This window comes from Camelus ferus, chromosome 3 (genome assembly GCF_009834535.1).
Source record: "Camelus ferus isolate YT-003-E chromosome 3, BCGSAC_Cfer_1.0, whole genome shotgun sequence".
NCBI lineage: Eukaryota > Metazoa > Chordata > Mammalia > Artiodactyla > Camelidae > Camelus > Camelus ferus.
The window spans coordinates 82,074,578-82,093,430 of NC_045698.1; the positions used below are offsets into that span (position 1 = coordinate 82,074,578).

General features: G+C 32.1%; 1 protein-coding gene across 5 annotated transcripts in view; it reads right to left on the minus strand.

Moving 5' to 3' along the window:
- DTWD2 (DTW domain containing 2) overlaps positions 1 to 18,853 on the minus strand; it is a 150,305-nt gene that overhangs the window by 46,069 nt on the left and 85,383 nt on the right. For all 5 annotated transcript variants that reach the window (XR_004318658.1, XM_032476555.1, XM_032476557.1 and 2 more), the window contains exon 4: positions 18,420 to 18,612. Coding sequence is in view for 4 of the 5 variants with exons in the window: in XM_032476555.1 (XP_032332446.1) it covers positions 18,420 to 18,612 (193 nt within the window). In the remaining variant the exon portion in view is untranslated. The remainder of the gene's footprint in view (positions 1 to 18,419; positions 18,613 to 18,853) is intronic.

Genomic DNA, 18,853 nt, shown 5'->3' on the forward strand with positions numbered 1-18,853 from the left:
GAGATACAATAATATGGTTGTTTTAAGATGCTAAGTTTTGCCGCATTTTGTTAGGCAGTTTGTCACAGGTTCCCAAGACCACCCACAAGTCCAGTGATTCACTAGGATTCACAGAACTCAGCACTGAGTTGAACGTATGACAAAGATTTATTACAGTGAAAGAGAACAAAGCAAAATCACCAAAGGGAAAAGACACACACCCAGAGGAAATCAGCCTCAAGCTTCCAAGAGTCCTCTCCCAGTTAGGTCAAATAGGATGCACTTAAATCCACCAGCATTAAACTGTGACAACCTGCGTGAAGTGTTGCCTACTAGGAAAACTCATCAGAGACATGGTATCCAAGGTCTTTATTGGAAGTTAGTCACAGATACTCTCTGCCTAGCACATACCAAATTTCAGACTCAGAAAAAAGCAGGTGTTCATTATATATCACATTGTTTGTACAGTTAAGCAGAACGAGCTACTCTTATCATTTAGGGAAAGTTTTATATCTGTGTTGGAAACTGTTTACCATTTACATTCTCAGATGCCACTGGCCATTCTCCCAAGAATGTTCTAAGGATAGCAGTCTCTAACCTGCCACGTTAATTGCCCCTGCATATGTAGCAACAGTTAACTGGAACAGCAGCCACACCTTACTGTCAAATACAGTACATTAGGCTATACAAGTCATGGCCAGACAGACCTAAAATGGCATAGCTTCTGTTCCTGTGAAAAAAAACTAAATTAAAAGTAGTTTAAAAGAATCAATGTGTAAAACAAAATGCACTAAATAATCCTTTTTTAAAAATGTGCATCATTTGGGGGGAGGGTATAGCTCAAGTGGTAGAGCTAAGCATACACAAGGTCCTGGGTTCAATCCCCAGTACCTCCTCTAAAAACTAATAAATAAACCTAATTAACCCCCCCCCAAATGTGCATCATTGCAAATAAACTCAGAGTAAAATTATTATTTGAAAATTAACTCTTAGTCTTTTATACAGGTACATGTGAAGTCTCCTAAAAGTTGACCTCGGTAAGAATTTATTCTGAAGAATATACATTATGCCATTTGAAAAGTAGTAATTTAACAGTTAGCTGATACTGGGTAAAAACAAATTAATGTGCAATGCTACAGTCAATTCCTGATCAGTAAAGAATCAGAAGATAAACTTCTCAGCTTCACTGAGAAATAACTGACACACCTTACTGTGTAAGTTTAAGGTATACAACGTGATTTGATTTACATACACTGTGAAACAATTACCACAACAGGTTCAGCTGATATTCATGTTCTCATATAGATACAATAAAAGGGAAAGAAAGGAGAAAAGAAAGAACAAAAAGAATTTTCTCCTTGTGATAAGAACGCTTAGGATTTATTTACTCTCTTAACCTTCCTATATATCACACAGCAGTGTTAGCCTTGGCTATAGTCATTGTGCTGTACATTACCTTCCTAGTACTTATTTATCTTATAACTAGAAGTTTGTACCTTTAGACCACCTTCCTCCAACTCCCCCTTCCCCTACTCCTTCGCCTCTGGTAACCACAATCTAACCTCTTTTTCTATGAGTTTGTTTGTATGTTTGTTTGTTTTTGAAGTAGTGTAACTGACCACAACACTATGTTAGTTCTTGTTACACAACATAGTGATTTTTTTCTATACATTTCAAACTGATCACCATGGTAAGTCTAATTACAATATGTCACCATACAAAGATATTACATAATTATTGACTATATTCCCCATGCTGTACATTTCATAACTGAGACTCATTTATCCTGCAGCTGAAAGTTCATACCTCCTAATTCTGCTGTACTCTTACCTCCTGTGGATGTTCCTTCTTCTCGGCTTCCTCTCTATCCAGATGTGGAATGCAGCCCCTTTCCCACAATTTATCCGACACCACTCGCACAAAGCATTCATCTGTACATAGCAGACTAATGAATGTCTGGGCAGATGAAGTCGCGGGGCAGGGGAAGGATTGTAACAAGGTGAACTATTTAAAATTGAATTTTTAATAATCCTGTTGTTTCTTCACATGCTCCCAGGTCTTGTCTTTTGCCATATTCTCTCTCTCTCTTTTTGCATTTCTTCTGTTGTCCCCTATTTTCTTGGCTTTTGTCCCTCAACTTGCTACTACTTCCAAATTCAGAAGAGATTTAGGTATGTCTTTCATTCACTGTCTCTTTATGTACCCCATTATGTCTAAGGAATTTTCTCTAAAAACAGGCAGAACCCTTAATGTCAGCTGACTGAATTACTCTGGAACTTGCTTTTTTTCCCTCTTTTTTCTTTTTTGTGGATCCGTTTCTATGTCAGTACAGTGCATAAGTATTATAATTCTTTTAACCATCCCTTTCATTGGACATTTAGGGTGTCATTCCTATATTTTAGTGGATATCTTTGAACTTGGGAAAATTTTTATTAGATTCCTAGAAGTGAACTTCGGGTCAAAAGGGATGTACATTTTATATCTTGAAAGACACTGCCAGATCAGTCTCCACTAACAGTCTATGAAAGCATCTGTGATCCCATACACTCAACAATCCTGGATATTGCATTATTATTTTAATTTTTGTCAATGTGATGGTATAAACTGGTATCTGATTATTGTTTCATATATTGTTTTAATTTAATCACCTTGTCTTGCTAAAAGTATAAATTTAATATAGACACTAATGATGTGCACTGAAACTACTGGTTATAATTCTAAATAAGGACATAGAGATTTTTATTATTTATCCTTTGTGACATAATTTCATACTAATATTCAGGTAAAATTATGTAATAAAATGTTATATTTTAGGCAAAATATTATTTATCCTTAATTCTTCCATTTTATTTGACTGAATTTCAAATATACATTAATAAACAAGAGTATGGTGATGATAAAGATGGTAGAGATTTTTGTTCTTTCCTTTTTTTCGGTACATGATAACTTTTTTTATATTTCTGGGGAATTCAATTTTATTTTTAATGGGATTTCATCTTCATAATGACTTACATAGTATTTATAATACTCAACTTTTAAAGAATGTATAGGGGTGATAGGAATCTGCTTTAGAATGCTAGAGAGCTGGAGTGGAGGTCCTAAAACACTCCCCTCACTGAAATTATGATAGTCTTCAGAGAACCAGATCATACTTGCATTCTCAAAGTACTCTGAAGTCAGTCTCAAGTATTACTGAGTTTTTACTTTGTGGAACTGAAATCCTTTAACATTGGTCAGCATTCCCACTAGATCATAGTTTATAACTAATGTTTTAAAAAATTCAAGCAAAACAAGCAGAATTCTATGAAAGAGGGTGCTTATTTCTTCTTATTTAATATGGTGTACGATGTCCATTTCTCTCATAATTTCTGTCTTTTTCTTTTTAAAAGAAGAAATACTATTGACATTCTTCATATTTATGAAAACACACTGACAGTTCTTACTAACCATGTGGCAATTTATAGTTCTCAAAACTATTTAAAATTTATCTCATTTGTTTCCCAGAAAAAGTTTTTAGGCAATGTTATCGTCACTATGTTGGTAGAATACTGACTTAAGTTGGTATCATTTAGGATAGTGAACATTAATAACAAAATTTTTGGTGAAAAAAGTAGAGTTTCAGGATGTATTGTTTTCACTATAATAATACTTAAGATAATTTTAATGACCAAGTTAAAAACAAAGACATATCAAAAATTATTATAGACTTATGAGTTCCAGTAAGTATTAAGTCTACTGTGAATAATATGTGGATCATATAAAGTAACAGGCATACTTATTCCAAATAGATGTTTACAGAGATGATTAGGGCTTTTTCTCCTCCTTTTTTAAAAACTGAAGTATAATCATTTTTATAACATTATGTTAATTTCTGGTGTACAGCATAGTGATTCAGTTATACCTATAAACGTATTTTCATATTCTTTCTCATAATAGGTTGTTACAAGGTAATGAATATAGTTCCCTATTCTGTACAGTAGGACCTTGTTGTTTACATGTTTTATATATAGTAGTTAGTATCTGTAGAGGTGATTGTGATTGGAAAAAATTTAATTCTTGTTTTTATCCTCTGTATTGATTAGAAACACTTTAAAAACAGATTTGCTAAGTATGAATAAGATCCACAGAGATAATTATATTGAAGAAAAGTTACAAGTGTTCAGACATAACTATAAAGTTAACCGTAAATATTCAGTCCCACCTGAAAATGTAATTCTTCGGTTTACAGAAATCTGGGTACTTTTACCAGTTTACAATGTATTTTAAAGTATAAATGGATTATAGTTGTCATATATTCACATGCTTTGTAAGTGTAGTTATATATTCCCACAGATATACTTTATATTTCCTTCATCCTATAAATATTTATTGAGTCTCTGCTATGCTTTAAGTACTATTCAACAGAAAGGACATTCTTAAAAAGTTTATTGAGGTACAGTTGACTTAAAATACTATATAAGTTTCTGGTGTACAACATAGTGACTCACCATTTTTAAAGATTATACTCCATTTGTAGTTATTATAAAATATTGGCCATATTCCCTGTGCTGTACAGTTATAGCTTTCAATTTTATACACAGTAGTTTGGACCTCTTAATCCCCTATGCCTATCTTGTCGCTCCCCGCTTCCTTCTCCCCGTGGTAACCACTAGCTTGTTCTCTTTATCTGTGAGTCTGTTTCTTTTCTGTTATATTCACTATTTTATTTTTTAGATTTCACATATAAGTGATAACATACATTATTTGTCTTTCTCTCTCTGACTTATTTCACTAAGTATAATACCCTCCAGGTCCTCCAGACAGAATTTCATTCTTTTTTATGACTAAGTAGAATTTCACTGCATATATATATACACACATATACATATACACACAGGCATCTTCCTTATCCATTCACCTCCTGATGGACACTTAGTTTGCTTCCATAACTTGGCTATTGTAAATATTGCTGCTACAAACACTGGGGTGCATGCATTTTCTCAAATTAGTGTTTTTGTTTTCTTCAGATGTACATCCAGGAGTAGAACTGCTAGATCATATGGTAGTTCTACTTCTAGTTTTTGAAGAACCTCCATACTTTTTTCCACAGTAGTTGCACCAATTTACATTCCCACAAAGAGAGTACAAGGGTTCCCTCTTCTCCACATCCTTGCCAATATTTGTTATTTGTGGCAAAGGATACAGTTTTTTCCTTTTTGTCTTTGAACATTCAATAAATGATATTTCAAGTAGCATATTTGCAGCTCTCCACTATTCCATACTTTATCAACTTAAGTAATTGTATTTTCATAAGTTATTTTGTTTCTTAGAGGATCCCTAGATACAGTGGTGTCTGTATCTACATGGCATAAGGTGGGAAAGGAATTGTTATGTGATCATATAGACACATTATTAGAATATTTAATGGTAAATTACCCAAAATATAGATAAAAAAGAACTAAGTATGATTCATTAAGAAGAACTTAAGATTACAGTGAACCATCAGATTTAATTTTGTGTTTAGCTTGGGTTTAAGACAAATATCCCTAAACAAGTCATTTTGATCTCTTGATCCGAGTTCATAATCTACTTTATGGATAATAATGACACACTGAAAGAACTTCTCTAATTTATGCTCACAAGTCTCAGACACAACCTGCAGCCCACTGTAATATTTAACTAGAAACTACATATCTCCTTTCTTTAAATTCACAAGGTATAGCTCAATATACTGTATACCTATATATAGCATTTTCTTCACTTACATGAAAGGTATGACCTAGGCAAGACAGTAAACTTTAGAGAAGGGATCATGAGAGGCAATCAAGTCTCTATTTTAATTTGATTCTCAGTAAGAATTAAATTGCTAAAAACGGAACTGATCAGGATCATGAAACTATAGTGTCTGGTCTTCCCCACATTTTATTGTTTTAATGCTGCTTCTTTACTTTTATTATGTTTTTTAACATAATTTAACATTTGACAATGTCAGATTGTCAAGCATACTTATGATGTAGCATATGCACTTGCATGCATTTGGAATCCTCTCCCTTTTTTCCCAATGTTTTGAATTTTGTAATTTAAAGGGATATCATATGGTATTGATTATATTGTGGCTACCAAAAATTATAGGCAAAGTATCTTAGACAAAATATATCTTAGAGGCAATTTATAAAGAAATACAAATGATTATTACTAGAAGTTTTAACATTCTTTATTATAAGTAATTATAAATCTCATTATATTTGCATATGATATTCTATAATAAAGATATATCCTGAGAGAATGTAAAATATATGTGAACACATGAATACTTGGGTAGTGATAATGATTTTGAGAACCCTCTGTTAGTAATTACAGCAGGAAATGAACTTCTGGGTAGTTCTTCCATCATTGGTTTTTATTTACTCTATTAACTCTTTTACCCAGTCCAACTTAAAACAAAATACTTTATCTTATTTATGTGTCAGGATTATGATTACAGTTTCTGGATGGATAAAAGTTTTTTATTCTGCAAACAAAGCTATCCTTTAATCAGTTCATCGGCACAACTTTGCCCTCATTATCTTCACAAGTAATACCTTGTATGCTAAACTTAAATAAAGTTTCACAACATTTTTAGCTTACAGTTATTGATTTAGAGATGTTCATATGACAATAAGTAACTTTTCATATTTGCATTTCATGTAATTTAAGTGGAAATGTTTTTAAAAATAAAAACACTAGGCTGACAAGTATAAGATTGTTCATATTAACACTGTTATGGAAATGACAGGGCAGCCAAGAAACAAGCACCACTCAGAGGGTTGGAGTACTCAGATGTATTACGCCGGCGGGCTCAGAGGGGCTTCTGCTCCGAAGCTCTGAGCACCTCCAAGACATGTGCATGAGGTTTCACAGGGTTAATTACAAGCTTGGGTTACTCGGCCAATAGGCATGGAACAGCTTTAGCAGCATCATTATCACAAAAGTAGAAGCAGGGAGGCAGCAAAACAACATTTCAAGGCCAGATATGTCTCTTTGAAAATTCAGCTGGCTAGCAAAAAAACATGAACAGGGAATCCGCAATCCAACACGGCACTAATTAACTTAGATTTATGAGTTAGCCCAGCAGAACTCAGATCAGTAATCTGACACTTATTACACTTAGATTTGTGAGTTAGCTTGTTAGCCCAGCCCGGCTTTTCCTTCACAACACTATTTATAATACTTCCAATTCTCATCAACAATAGAATGAATTAATTGTGGTATATTCAATGGAATGCTCTACAATGATAAAAACTAAAGTACAAAGCAACAACATGAATGAACTTCATACACTTAATGTTGATGAAAGAAGCCAGACATAAAAAAGTACAAATATGATTCCATTTATATAAAGCTTAAAACTGGCAAAACTATGCTTTTAGAGTCAAGATAAAGGTTAGTTTCTTTTGTGGGGATGGGAGGGCATAATGACAGGAAAGGGAAATGGGAGGTTTCTGTATTCTGCTTATATTCTCTTTCTTGATCTGGGTACTGGCTACAGGTATGTTCACTTTGTGAAGATTCACAGAGTTGGACACTTATGATTTGGACCAACTTCTATATAACTTAAACTTCAGTGAGAAGTTTATATGCAATTGATTCTTGTTATTTGTAATAGTTAGGTTTTATTAAGTTGCTGTAAAAATGGAATTAGCAAATATTGAGTTATTGCTCTTGAGGGAATACAAGATCTGGTTCCCTTCAGCCTCTGGTCACAACATTTTTGGTTTGGTCAATCAGTACATAACCTTGTTTTATGTGTGTTTTTGTTTACAGATACCTTATTTAATATATATTATTGATTCATTAACACTGACTCTTTGGCAAACAGCACTATGTAACCCAGGCCTAAATGAAGCTTACCTAGTGCACATATTTTCTCCATAAAGCACACCCTAGCCTTCTTGTGCTTAGGAACACTAAATGGCACTTCAACACTATGCTGAGGCCATTTAAATGTTTTAAAATTATTATGAGAGAAGATTATAGTGCTCACCACAAAAAAATAAAATTTATTTTCTATTTCTTTTATTTTGTGTCTATACAAGATAACAGATGTTCATTGAACTTGGTGTGGTATTCATTTCATTACGTATGTAAATCAAATTATTATGCCGTACACCTTAAACTTATACAGTGCGACATGTCAACTGTATCTCAATAAAACTGGAAGAAGCAAAAAAGAGTACAGCAGAGTAAGAACTCAGAACAAGAAGTTTCTCTAACATTTTTTGCACAAAATTTCCACAGCATATTTGATAAGGAAAGTGAAATAACTGTATTTAACGTTTTTTAAAAAAAGCAACCTCTGTTAACAACTGCACTATATATATATATATAGTGCAGTTGTTAACAGAGGTTGCTTTTTTTAAAATATATATATGTGTGTGTGTATGTAAGTGTATGTTATTTATACCTGAGTGTACAGATACGTGTTATGTATTTATGTATATACACATTTATATCAGTATCTTTTAAAAACAAAACATTCATTACCCACATTTATTAAAATAAATTTTCTCTTTCTTATTTCACATTGTAAATTTTAAGTTTCTCGGCCTTGCAGTTTTCTTCAAGAAGCTAGTAACTAATGGGATTCCTTCTTTGAGAAGACAGGCCCTCCTAATTAGCAATTGCTAGTGAAAGGAATCTCAGAAAAATAAGAGATGCTCAGGCTCTTTCTCCTACAGCTGTAGAGGGCAGAACATTCTGAGTCAGAGGGGCTGTCCTGGTAACATACAGAACAAAAGTCTAGTACAGAGGCTGTGTGTGAAGTTACAACTGTAATCAGCCTGTTCTACTGTCTATGATAAAACCATCCTTAAAAATCTTTACTTGTAACAAAGGAATCTCTCAAGTCATGTAGTTTCAAAGGAGTTTTGTATTTCCTGTGACTCTAACCTGTATCTAAAAAAATCTGGTTTTTTAATTGGTTGTCTTGTTTGGCAAGTGAATGCCCTGGGAAGAATCTTGTAACTTCTGTTTGTATTTTGAAGATATAAATATTTGAAATATAGTTTTGTTAACCATAAAAATTTTGAAACTTTATTTCTTTCCACCTTCATGCATAAAAGTAAAATAAGTTGACTTATCTGGTAGATTCTTTATCTTAAAATCTGTGTGTATTAATTTAAAATTGGATTAATTGGACTTCATCAAAATTAAGAAATTCTGCACTTTCAAAAAAACTGCTGATAGGAATAAAAGGCAAGCAATAGACTAGGAGAAAACATCTGCAAACCACACAAGTGATTTGAAAGGGCTTGTATTCAGAATGTAAAAAGAATTCTCAGACTCATCAATAAGAAAACAAAGAGGCAAACATAAAAATGGGCAAAACATTTGATGTATACTTAACCAAAGAAGATATATGGATGGCAATTAAGCACATGAAAAGATGCTCAGCATCATTAATCATTAGGTAAATGCAAATTAAAGCCAAATGAGATATCCCTTCGCAGCTACTAAAATGGCTAAAAGTTTAAAAACTGTCCATACCAGGCATTGTCATCATCTTAGATGATAATAACCATCTAGCTATGGGAAAGTTTGTGAAACTATTTCTAATCTTTCATAAGAAAGGTACATAAAATACATGTAAAAGTTATCAGTCAAGTCTAATTTAAAATAACAAAAAAGGGGGTGGAGGTATAACTCAATGGTAGAGCATGTGCTTAGCATGCAGGAGGTCCTGGGTTCAATCCTCAGTACTTCTATTAAAGATAAATAAATTAAATAACAAAAATGAAGTCTAGTCAGTGAATCCCCAAAGATAAAACACTCCCAAAAAATACTAGCATAACATTAGATGGTTACTCAAATTGCAGTGTAATTTTCCAAACCAACCCTAACCCATTCTCAACATGCTCTCACACAATATCTTCTCCACCCTTCTCTGTGATTAAATTAGGAATTAGTCTTTCAACTTCTTAATAACAACATATTTTATATAAAAACTTAAAAAATATACGTTAGGCCTCTTTAGTAGTTCCACCACATACTAGCTATGTCACCTGGGGCAAGTTACTGAGCATCTCTGTCTCAGTTTCTGCTTCCACAAAACAGAAATCTTAATAACACCTACCTTCTGAAATTGTTATGATAATTAAATGAGTTAATATTTGTATTTAGAAAAGTAACTGAGACATAATAATCATGATCAGGGTGTTTGGAAAATTAAATTATAAAGAATATAGTGACAGCTTTTTGACTTCTGAAAATATTTCCAACATTTGGTACTAAGGGAATATAAAGCACTTCTCCCAAATCTGAACTTTCCTTTGACTTTACACTGAGAACTTTCAATATTTCACTCCTTACTTTTTTTCCTCTGAGTGTTAAAACATGGAGTAGTCAAGAAATCTAGATAGATAGGTAGACAGACAGATAGATAGATACACAGATACATGGATAGTTATATAGATACATAGATACATAGGTACATAGATTGAAATTCATCAAAATTAAAAGCTTTTTTGGATCAAACAGCACAATCAAGAAAGTAAAAAGACACACTACAGAATAAAAGAAAATATTTACAAGTCATAAATCTGCCAAGAGGCTATATTACAAAATATATAAATAACATTCACAACTCAACAATAAAAAAAAACTACATTTAAAAAGCAGCAAAGGATCTGAAAGATATTTCTCCAAAGAACTTATACAAATAACTGATAAGCATATAAAAAGATGCTCAACATCATAAAGTACTACGGAACACAAATAAAAACCACAATGAGATACACTTCATACTAACCATGGTGGCCACAATTTAAAAAAAATAAAAAAGGACATAACTAGTGTTGGCTATGATATGGAGAAACTGAATCACTCATACATGGGTAGAGGAAATGTAAAACAGTGTAGCTGCTTTGGAAAATAGTGTGGAAATTCCTCAAAAAGTTAAACATAGAGTTACTAGATGACTCAACAAATCCACTCTTAGGTATATGCCCAAAAGAACTCAGAACACGTATTCACACAAAACTTGTACATGAATATTTATAACAGCATTATTCATAACAGCCAAAAAGTAGAAACAAACCAAGTATCTATCAATGAATGGATAATAAACAAAATGTTGTATGTACACATAATGGTATATTGTTCAGTCACAAAAAAAGAATGAAGTACTAATATATGTTACAACATGGATGAACTCTGAAACATCCAAGCTAAATCAAAGAAGCCAGACAGAAAAGACTACATATCGCACAATTTCATTAATAAGAAATGTCTAGAATAAGCAAATGTACAGAGACAAAAAAATAGATGAGTCCCTGCCTGGACTTGGGAATGGAGGAAGGCGTAAAATGACTGCTAATGGGTACAAAGGTTTTGGGAAGCATAAAGCTCCAGAATATGAAACTATTGTGGAATAAGATAGTGGTGATAGTTGTACAATTTCGTATGTAACTAAAACCCACTGAACTGTACACTTTAAAGGGGTAAATTTTAAGATTATGAATTATATCTCAATTTAAAAATATCTAGTACCGTACTGCTTCTCAAACTTTAATCTGCAAAAGAACTACCCATGTATCCTGTTAAAATGAAGATTCTCAGTAGTTCTAAGGTAGAACCTGATATTCTGCATTTCTAACAAACTACCAAGTGATGCCAGTGCAGCTGGCTGCTCCATGAACCACAGTGAGAAGGAAGGCAGAACGCATTCTTTCACACTCTTACTACTGTTTACCTCTACGTGACTTACTACACTTGAGGAAAAAACTGCCTTAAATTTAAGGAACTAAGTTAGACCAAATGATCTGTGACTTAAAATCAGAAGTTTAGGTTAATTTTAAGACAAATTAAATTCAAATTTTAATTAGCATATTCTAGGGAGAGCATTATACGCTGAACTAGAAAGCTGGAGAACCAGATTATACTCCTAGTTCTCTTCTCATCTGGCTGCTAATTTAGAAGAGTCACTTATTTCTGGCCTTTAACTTTCTCACTTCTGAAATGCTGAGAATTTATTATTCTTTCAAATTCTTTTCAGTTCAAAAATTATATGATTATCTGCCAAGGGATCTGAGGATTTCTTCCAGTAAAAGAAGTGAGTTCACAGTTAAGAACTCAGTAAAGAACCAATGGAAGTAGGGAGGCAAGGGATTCCACACTGAGATCTCTGATAACTTTCCTTACATTATCTTTTTCCATATAGTAAGATCATAGTTCCTATCATTTCATGTTCTATCACTTAGAATCATACATCCAATAAAAGCAAGTTAACGCAAGTTCTCTATGTAAATATAATGCTTTTTACAACCTTGAAGATCAGCATTACAGCCTGTGAATGCACAACACCCCAACACATGAGCCAGAAAGACACACAAGGTATGGATACCTTCTGCCAAAAAAATTATGAATACTACACAAAAGTCAAAGAAGTTAATCACTGACACAGTAAACCTGTGGCATTCTGCATTTAACACCTAACTGCTCTGACTATGCCCCAAGGACACAGAAGTTTCACGACACAAAATAGTTATTTTGCCGCAGCACTAATTGAAAGCATGTGTACTGGAAGGCAAAGTACGGAAGTCATTAACAAACAATGAGTAGAACAGGCTATTCAGAATCTACATCTTAATAACAATGATTGTTCCCCAGTCCTCCAGAATCTTTTACATATTTAACCCTGAAGTAAAAAAAAAAAATTTTTTTTGCTTCTCTTGACAGGGAAAAGGGCATTAAAATGTAAGCCAACTCCCAATGCTGGTAGTAGAAATAAAGAAAACTGGAATTTTGGATAAAACTAAAAGGATAATCTGAAGAAAATGAAAACACTAACTCAAAAAGATATCTGCACTCCCAAGTTCATTGTAGCATTATTTACAACAGCCAAGATATGGAAACAACCCAAGTGTCCATCAATGGATAAAGAAAATGTGATGTATGTATATATAATGGAATCTTATTACACCATAAAAAGGAGAGCCTACTATTTGTGACATCTTGGATGCATCTTCAGGGCATTATGCTAAGTGAAATAAGTCAAATAGAGAAAGACAAATACTGTATAATCTCATTTATATGTGAAATCAAAAAAACCCTGAGCTTGTAGATACAGGAAACAGATTGGTGGTTGCCAGAGATGGGGGTTGAGGGGTAGGCAAACTGGGTGAAGGTGGTCAAAAGGTACCAAATTCAATTACAAAATAAGTCATGGCAATGTAATATACAGCATGATAACGATAGTTAATACTACCGTGTTGTACATTTGAAAGTTGCTAAGAGAGTATATCTTAAAAGTTCATATCACAAGAAAAAAGAATTTGTAACTATATATGGGGATTGGTATTAACTAGACTTATTGTAGAGATCACTTTGCAATATATACAAATATAGAATCATGTTATACATCTGAAACTAATATAATGTTATGTGCTAATTATACCTCAATTAAAAAAAATGTTAAGGATAACGATGAATTTGAATTTGGCAACAGACTAGATGTAACATAAACCAGTCCTTAACAACTCTTTGTAGACACAAGAAAAAGGTTTTATGAAAATGTCTTAGACAATGAGTGTGCCCAACAGGGGTCTGCTTATCAAGAGAGAAATCAAGCTTTAGTGAAAGTTTTAAAGGCAGTAAAGCAAGGATATGCAAACACTCACTGAAAATAAGTTAATGAAGAAAGACAGGAGCCTCTACAAACGTTTCTATATTCACCTTGGACTTATTCCTAGCAAATGTTAAAAGTCTCCTGCGTAAAATTCTTCTGAGGGAAGAGATTCATTCATTGCCAAGTGATCTAAATATATTAGAAATCCAGATTAAAAGAAGGCCAAATTAACAGGTTTGCATTACAATCCTTTCATTCCTCAGTTAGGTAAGTATGAAGTTCACATATGGTTGCTAGTTTATTTGGGGAAAAAAATCAATACTTTGGATGTTAATTCTGATTTCTGTTTTCTTTCTCTCACTTTTTCCTCTCATTTGAAGCAAAAACTTTATACCGCTACAGAAACTAAATGGATCAACTAAACTAAAAACAATAGCTAAGACAAACTTATGCAAAATGCAGGTATGTGGGTGTATGTGTATTGAGGGGGTGGTAAAAAAAAATGACAAATAAATTACACTTAGAAATAAAACTTAATTAACTTAAACTACAATATTTTTGATTTGGGAAACTTAGACAAGAAATTATCCAAGTTTTCCTTTGTCAATAAAGCTACCACCATGTACACCAACCCCAATGAAAAAGCCACTCAAGATTCGACTCTGGGAAGAAAAAATCATCTTTCTATTAAAATAAATAAAGCCAGGAGGAAGATGTCTGCTGCTTCCCACAGACATCTTCCAGTGGAAGAGAAAAAGTCCATTCACAATAAGAGAAAATCAGAAACACACAATAATAGAGCTGCTTCAGAACATGATTCAGCCAAATCTGAAGCCATTCCTACATATTCTGAGTTTCTCAGTAACATTACCAAATACTTCCTTTTGTTTAGTTTGGAGCTGGATTTCTGTCATTACTCATGAAAGAGACATACTGCTTGCAACTTATTTGTATCCACGTATTATATTAAAGCAGGGCCCCTAGGAAAGTCTACTATGTAATAAAAAATTGTTTTTTCCAGAAAAGCTAAGGAACAGAGTTACTAACTAAAAATCATCACATATAAATAAAAAATTTTTCAAGAATTGGAAGACATTAAAAAAAAAGCAAACTTTTAAGCATTACAGAAGGTAGTTCAGAACTTACTATAAAGTCACTGCAACTCTCAATATCACTTTATAATTGTACAGATGTCTAAAGATATGTGTACAGGTACCTTTAAAAATCAATTCCTTTTTCAATCCAACTTACCTATTTCTTTTTGAATGTTTATATACAAAGTATTTGTATACATTTATATATAAGTATACATTTATATACACATATTTACATATTATATATAAGGTAAAATTTATATACAAAATATATATTTACATATACATTTTAGTCAGAGAAAATATACAGATTTCATTGGTTCTTTTCAGCAACTTTTAGAAACATATCTTGTCTAACTAAGCCATACTTACATATTTGGGCTGGATATTGTATGACACTCTAAAAAGACATGCATATTATAGTTTCTAAAGTGATCTATATTTCCCAAGTATATTAAGATGAAACTATCTCAAGATATACCTGAGTTTTTATAAATTGTATTTTGTTTTAAATTACTATTTTTTTTATTGTAAGCAAGAAAAGTATTTAGGAAAAGATAATTTTTCTGGGCTAGAGCTAGCAAATTTCAAATTTCAAAAAGTAAAATTTGGATATCTATTCCTTACTCTCAAAAGGTTCAGAAAAACATAATCATACAGAGAGAGAGAGAGAATTATGAAGCATATATGGCACATACTTAACAGCGGAGGGTATTTGAAAGACCTTTGTATTATTCTTGAAACTTTTCTGTAAGTTTGAAGTTATTTTAACAGTAAAGTTTATGCTGAACTTAGTATTGTGTTGTCATATTATTAGTAGGGTAATTGATGATTATTAGAAATACATTTATTTTCTACTCTTTGAACTTGATTTTTTTTGAACTTTATTTTTATATCTATGACCCATTTTTTTGAGATTTTCACTTTTAACTTATTTCTCATGTCTAAGAACTCCAAGCTTATGAAGCCTTCATCCATTCATACTATTCCCAAAAGCCATTTGCCTTTTCATTCTGGTAATATTTTCCCCCATGTCAAATCTATCTGATGTCTTGTTTAAGCATTTTCTTTTATCTTATGGTTGTGAGGTACCCATTTAAAGGTTTAGTATATATCTACCTATATTTGCTTCCAGTTTGGAAAAATAAGATGAAAAGATAATAGAACTGTGTGACATAGTAGGACTAGGACAGTTACTTAATTTACCTATTTCTGTAAGTACTACTCAATTTGAAGAGAAAAAGAATTTTGGTGAATTTTTACCTTTAAAATAGCTTTTAATCTTTTTAATGTGACTATGTACTTCATTTCTGTGGTAGTCATGTAGTAGTTACCACAAAATGTAAGATTAGAGACGCAGATATGGCATATCCATGCAAAAAAGAAAACTAATTCAAATATTTGCACAGATGTTTTACAGAGATAACCCTCTCATTGAAACTGTTTTGTACATTAAGAAATATCTAAATGTAATGTAAACATAAAATTTTACCTAGAATGCATCACAATCTAACAGTACCCATGCCTTTTATGAGTTAGTTCTTGTGGAACACAGGAATTACTTAAGAAGTTGGATAAACATACAGAAGCTATTATATGTAAATATAATAGCCTTGGGTGGAAGTTTTCCTTTATAGGAGCAATATCCTTCTTTGGCTAAAACCATAGGCTTTGGCTTTAAAGTTGATAGGTTTAAATCTCAGCTCTGCTAGGAAAGAGTTATGTGATCTAAAGCAAACTATTTAACATCTCTGAGCTTCCATTTCCTCAGCTGTTAACTAATATAATAATAATATTTACCTTGTGGGATTTGGGGAAAGATTGAACAAGTTCTTATATGTAAACGACTTGGAAATGGGACTGGCCCATTCAAAGCATACAACGTGTTAGCTATATTTTAGAACGGTTCTGCATATTTGAGTCTCATCTAAAAACCATGTCTACATTTTAGTCAAAAGGAACAAAAACTACAAAGAATTGAGATTAAAATCTCAGAATCAGAGTTTCACAGGTATTTTTCACTAAATGCACAGCTTGTATAAACCCAACAACAACAAAGTAGATAAATATATAACACAAAAACTGTTGAAAATGTAGAGATAACTTAATTAAAAATACACAAATAGAAACTTTTCATATACCTTTCTGAGTAAAAAAAAAAAAAGCCCAAATGTGGCAAAAATAAAAGTATAGTGAAAAACTGCAAATAACAAACTTTAAAAAAATGTAAACACTTTCATCACGAAATAGAAAAGGTGAATTTTTTATATTCACAGAACACACATAAAAATCTTCCATGTACTCACCCTCACAGAAATCATAAAATTAATCAAAACACTGTAAGCAATGTTCTTTTAATACAATCCAAAAATTAAGAAAGAAAAACAAAAAAGTGACCAAAAATATTATAAAATTTGAGAATTAAAAACTCATTGATTACCCATGGGTAGAAAGAAATCAAAGCAAATCACAAATTATATCTATGCTATAGCTACAAAAACATATCAATCTAAAACTATAGGATACAATGACCATTATAATATTTCAGGCTTCTTTCCCTTTATCATTAAAGAAGAAACTCAGTAATCTTAATAAAGAAACAGTACTCTTAGCACAAATCTTACAAAATCAGAAAAAAATTAGCTGAAAATGGTGAAATAAATTGATCAAGGTAAAAGCTCAAATTAAAAGAAATAAGAAAAAGTTTAATAGCCATTAAAACAATCTAAAGGTTAATACTTCTAAAAGCTCAATAAATAGAAAAACCCTTTTGAGTCTGTTCATAGGAAAAAAAGTGTTTATGGGTATGCGTGTATGATTAGGGAAAAAAAGGAAGCAAGTACTTAATATATAGGTATATGGCAACTCATTTGTTAATTGGTTACGGAATAATTCCCTAGAAAAGATAAGCTATTAAAAACTGAACCAAATGGACATAGGAAGCTTGAACAATTTTAATAGAACAGCCTAAAAGAAGGATTTAAAAAATATCACGTTCAAAGAGACCTGGATCAGGTGGTTTCACCAATGAGTTCCATGTAATTTTTAAGGAGCAGGGGAGTCCACTATTATTTAAACTAGTCCATGCCATAGAAAAAATAATAAAATCTCTCCCATTTATTTGGAGAAGTTAACATTATCTTCGTACCCAAATATTATAATAAAAGTACAAATACATATATAAAAATTCAATGCTGCCATTAAATAAAATATAAGTTTCAGCAATGTATCAAAAACATAGTATAATATGACCAAGTAGAGTTCATTCTAATTGAAAAAGAATAGTTCGACGATAGTTAAAGTATCATCATCAATTATGTCAAAAAATTGAAGGATAAACCATATGATTACAATCACGAGTGACAAAAAAAGTATTTCATAAAAATTTAGCCATTCCTAATAAGAACAAAGTAATTTAGCTATCAAAAAAATGTTTAAACATAATACTTCTTAACAAAAACAATAAGACACATAGAAATAATAATCCTTAGACTGCTCTGTTTAAATGTTTGAAGGACTTTTAATATAGCTAAATGCCTAAACTATGGTAAAGTTTGATGGCAAGAATTGAGAAAGAAGGACAAATTTGAAATTCTGTACGTATATATAAAACACACACACAGGCATACCTATGTACATACATTCATATATACAAATTCCATTAAATTCATATATAAAAATGTATGTATATCCCCTCACAGAAAATATATACCACATACATAATTATGCATTTATATTTATTCTATGTTGAAACACTAGCTTACCTGTTTAGGCAGTCGGAACAAGGAATTCTTATAGAAAATGTCCTTAGCCTGGCTCCATGTACCATCAATGATGATGATTGTGGAAGGATAAACAGGAGAATCTAATATAAATTCTTCCAAATTAGCAGCTTCAGCCCCTGGATATAATATTAATGTATCAGACTTCCGACAAACAGTTGAAAGTTCAGGATCTCTAAAAGTTTAAAACGAGAATCTTTATTAGCCTATGAGGGGGAGGTTATAATTCTTACTGAACTTCATTCAAAAATACATGTCAAAGCATTCTGGCACTGGAGATGTAGAAATAAACAGGATAGCCTCTGTCTACAAGCAACGTACAATAGTGAAGGGGAAGGAGACAAGTTAAAGGATCAATTAAAGGCAATGAATCTTATCGTCTTCAAACTAACAAATGGCATCTGCAAAAACATACA